This window comes from Austrofundulus limnaeus, unplaced genomic scaffold, assembly GCF_001266775.1.
Source record: "Austrofundulus limnaeus strain Quisiro unplaced genomic scaffold, Austrofundulus_limnaeus-1.0 Scaffold64, whole genome shotgun sequence".
Taxonomy (NCBI): domain Eukaryota; kingdom Metazoa; phylum Chordata; class Actinopteri; order Cyprinodontiformes; family Rivulidae; genus Austrofundulus; species Austrofundulus limnaeus.
The window spans coordinates 1,069,095-1,072,851 of record NW_013952466.1 but is presented as its reverse complement, the minus strand read 5'-3'; the positions used below and the strand labels follow the sequence as shown (position 1 = coordinate 1,072,851).

Here is a 3,757-nt window from a genome sequence, read left to right as displayed (position 1 = left end):
ACAATTGCTTAAAAATTAGAAACAATAACGTTTTTAGTAAGAGCCCGTTTGCATTGTTCATGGTATGTAACTACAAATATTAATCACGTATTAATCTGTTTTAATAAAAGTCAGTTAACTTTAAATGGCCAAAATAAACCTGAAAGACTTTGTTTCTTGTGTTTGTGTGATTGACTCATTTTGCTCCAACAGTTCCATTCTGAGCCAGGAAGGGAAACTCTCATTAAAGATCATATTTAATGTTTTTTAATAGGGGGGTTCCGCTACACAGTATAAATTGAATCCCTTCACAGTAACAGTATATATCGCGGTAGAAAATTATCATAAAAAGCAAAGATATTGTAATTTTTTGAGCTTTTTTTGCAGAAAACTAATTATAATCAAACCCAGTATTTTTGCTGTAGTGAAAATGAACATAACAGAAGTACAAAAGAATGTTTTATATGTATTGTAAAACGGTTTCAACAACAAAAACATTTCTCAAATTTTCAACAATATCAAAATAAAGTGGATATTACAACCAGTACTTCAAGTAAAATTAGTTATTTAGACAAAAAAATTAAATATTGCCTAAAATATTATAGTGTGACAGGACCTTAAGAGGCTTAAGTGTGCACATAATCCTAGTCATAAAACAATTTCAGATAACTAGAATATAAGTGTGGTGAAGCTAAATAAATGTAACATCTGCCTGCCATACTATGAGCTTCTGCCTGTTGAACTGACCCTGTGCTGCTCTGCTGCGCTCTCATCTTCATCATCAGAGCAGAACTGTTACATTAGCAAGATGGATTTAGGACTGAACGTCGTGTCTTTTTTTATCATCTCTGTGGGTAACAAAACATAAATAAGGTTTTTCTCGGACAACTGGGTATGGAAAAAACTACGRTTGTTAAAGCTTCGCTCTGCTCGACGTGCAGCGTGATGACGTAACTGGCGATATGACGTTAGAGGGTAAATTTCTACCGTAGGCCAACTTCATACCATTTCTAACATCTACCGCGCAGCCCTATTATCAATAACTTATTTCACCAAAACAATTAAAGTAAAAACATATTCCTAAAAGGATAAGCTAGAGCTGGGCAATATGGCTGAAAATGTATCATGATGAAAGTGTTTAATATCTGTGGATATTGATAATTATTAATTTTTTTGTCCCCAATTGTAAATAAAGACAAGGAGAAAAAAGGTTGTTTACTCCTGCCAAACTGGTGACCTTGATCTGACATTTTTTTCATTGATATTGATCGTGTCTATAAAGATATATATTCAGGGTTACCACACCTTGGTCAACATCACATTCAAGGACTTTCCAGTACCAATTTCCTCAAATTAAAGAACCAGGCGCCATGGCAATTACCTCCTGCTACTGCAGGATGTTACCAATAAACAGGTTTAATATCGTGAATTCAATGTAAATCTGAACATAGAAGTTGAGTCAGAAACAATGACGTCAGTTTACAGTAATCCTGAGTTATCCACTGCAACAAATCTACATTTTTTTTAAATTTAATTTTATTTTTTAAGATGATGAAAATCAGTCGTGTGAATAGAGAATTTTAATCTCCAAAAACATTCAAGGACTTTCAAGGACAACTGTAATTTTTGGCTGTTTTCACAAACTTTCCAAGGCCTTGAAATTTTTTCAAATTCACAAACTTTCAAGGATTTCAAGGACCTGTGGGAACCCTGATATTGAATTATTGATCAGCCTGTTTTGATGATCAGGTCGGGGTTTAATAGTACCTTGGTTAAAATAGTTTGAGAAATCACTGGAGCGTTCATTATTTGTCACATCTGAGAGCTTTATCTCTTGGTTATTAGTGTCGAAAGTCTTTTATTCCAACTTTAACTAAAGTTTTATTTACTTACCGCGCAGATACTCCCCGCTGCACAACATCCGCGTCCCAGAGAGCAACGGGGTGCAGTACCCGGCGGTGCTGCTGCTGACGGGGGACCACGACGACCGGGTAGTGCCTCTCCACTCTCTGAAGTACATCGCCACCCTGCAGCACATCGTAGGCCGCAGCCCCAAGCAGACGAACCCCCTCTTCATCCTAGTGGACACAAAGTCCGGCCACGGAGCCGGCAAACCCACCAGCAAGGTCATCCAGGAGGTGGCGGACACCTACGCCTTCATCGCCCACTGCCTGCACCTGTCCTGGGTCAAATAACCTGAACTGCTTGTTTGCTCCTTTCCCTTTTACTGAAATACGTTTTCAAAAGACAGTTTATACTATTAACATGTTCCTTGTTACATTTACCAACCATAACACACGGTTTATTTAATCCCTCTCTTCTCAGTCTCAACAGTTCACACGGCTGCTATATTCGGCCATATTTGTAGTTCTTTAAGCCCGGGGCTACATGTCCTACAATAATCAACTAATCAGCCGTTACAGTTGATCTCAAGTGTTAAAGAAATGTTCTTGCATCTCCTTTGAGCTCCGACATGCAGCGTATAATTTAATACTTGTTTACGCACAGGAGGGGTTGAATTCTATCAGCATGTATAATTTTGTTACTGATGTGTAACTGAGGGGTACCGTGAGTGGACAGTATTGTTGTTGATATGAAGACTTGCAAAAAACGGCATATTGCTTTGTGTTAACTTGATCGCGTGTGTGTGTGTGTGTCTGTGTCATGACGAGGGAGTGTGTGTGTAGATGTCAGTTCCAAATTTTCAAACTGATGCTTTCTACCTCTGGACTTGTGCTGGTTGTTTTACCCTTTTAAAGGGAGCTGAACACAACGCAACAACTACAATAAACACGTTTTTAAACAGGGATTAATTCTTTGGTTCTACAAGAAGTTTTTATGAGGCTTTGTTTTAGGTTTTAAATTGACAAATTGAGGTAAAAAAGGCAAATAATTTACAGGAATCTCTTGTTTTATGCTACAAAAGTGTTATTGTTTTTATGGTGTTCTGTTGTGAAGACTGTGGTCCTCCAGCAGGGGGCAGTCTCCTCCAGCATCAAACACCTGCAGGACGTCAGGGTGGTCTGATGGACACAGGGCCTCATACTGAACACACCTGCTTATTGTTCAGGATCTTCTCTTTTGACCCACTTTTGGGTTTCAAAAAGGATGTTGGCTCTTTTTAAACTAATTTACCATCTGCCTGATTCTTTGCACCAACATCTGCACAGCAAAACCATTTAGTAAAAAACAGCTGTTCAGTGAATGTTGGATTTGGTTTTGTTGGCTGCACTTTTTACCTGCCAAATGTCTAATTATTATATTATATTYGTTTGTTTTTGTTTTTTTTACTTCCCCCTCTCAAATACATTTTTTTCTTCTTTTGAACATTTCAGTCGATGGAATTTAGTCAAGAGAGAAAAAAATTGTGTAGGTCCTCTGGACGGGTTCTTCTCTAATGAAACGTTTCATTAGAGAAGAACCCGTCCAGAGGACCTACACAATTTTTTTCTCTTTTTGATTTTTTACCTGGATTACTGAGATGCATCAGGACATTTAGTCAAGAGAGACTGAAAAGGTCTAAAAAGTTCTGGAGATTTGTTCGATTTATGTTTTTATGTGTTAAAAACATGATTTCATGACTTTTAAATAGCAGTTTGTAAGAAATACAGATAAAACACATGAAGGGAACATTTTATAAATGATTCTATTGTAAAGTTTGAAGTTGCAATTGTGTTGATATAGTTCAAATTTGAAATGGTAAATGGTACTGAACTTATAGAGCGCTTTTCAAGTCCCTCCGGACCCCAAAGCGCTTTACACTAACAGACATTCACCC

General features: G+C 37.4%; 1 protein-coding gene across 1 annotated transcript in view; it reads left to right on the top strand.

Moving 5' to 3' along the window:
* The window catches only part of prep (prolyl endopeptidase), a 15,746-nt gene extending 12,958 nt beyond the window's left edge, over nucleotides 1–2,788 (top strand). The window contains exon 14 of the mRNA XM_014009976.1: nucleotides 1,880–2,788. Coding sequence (XP_013865430.1) covers nucleotides 1,880–2,174 — 295 coding nt within the window. The 3' untranslated portion in view covers nucleotides 2,175–2,788. The remainder of the gene's footprint in view (nucleotides 1–1,879) is intronic.
* Nucleotides 2,789–3,757: the final 969 nt, after the last annotated feature.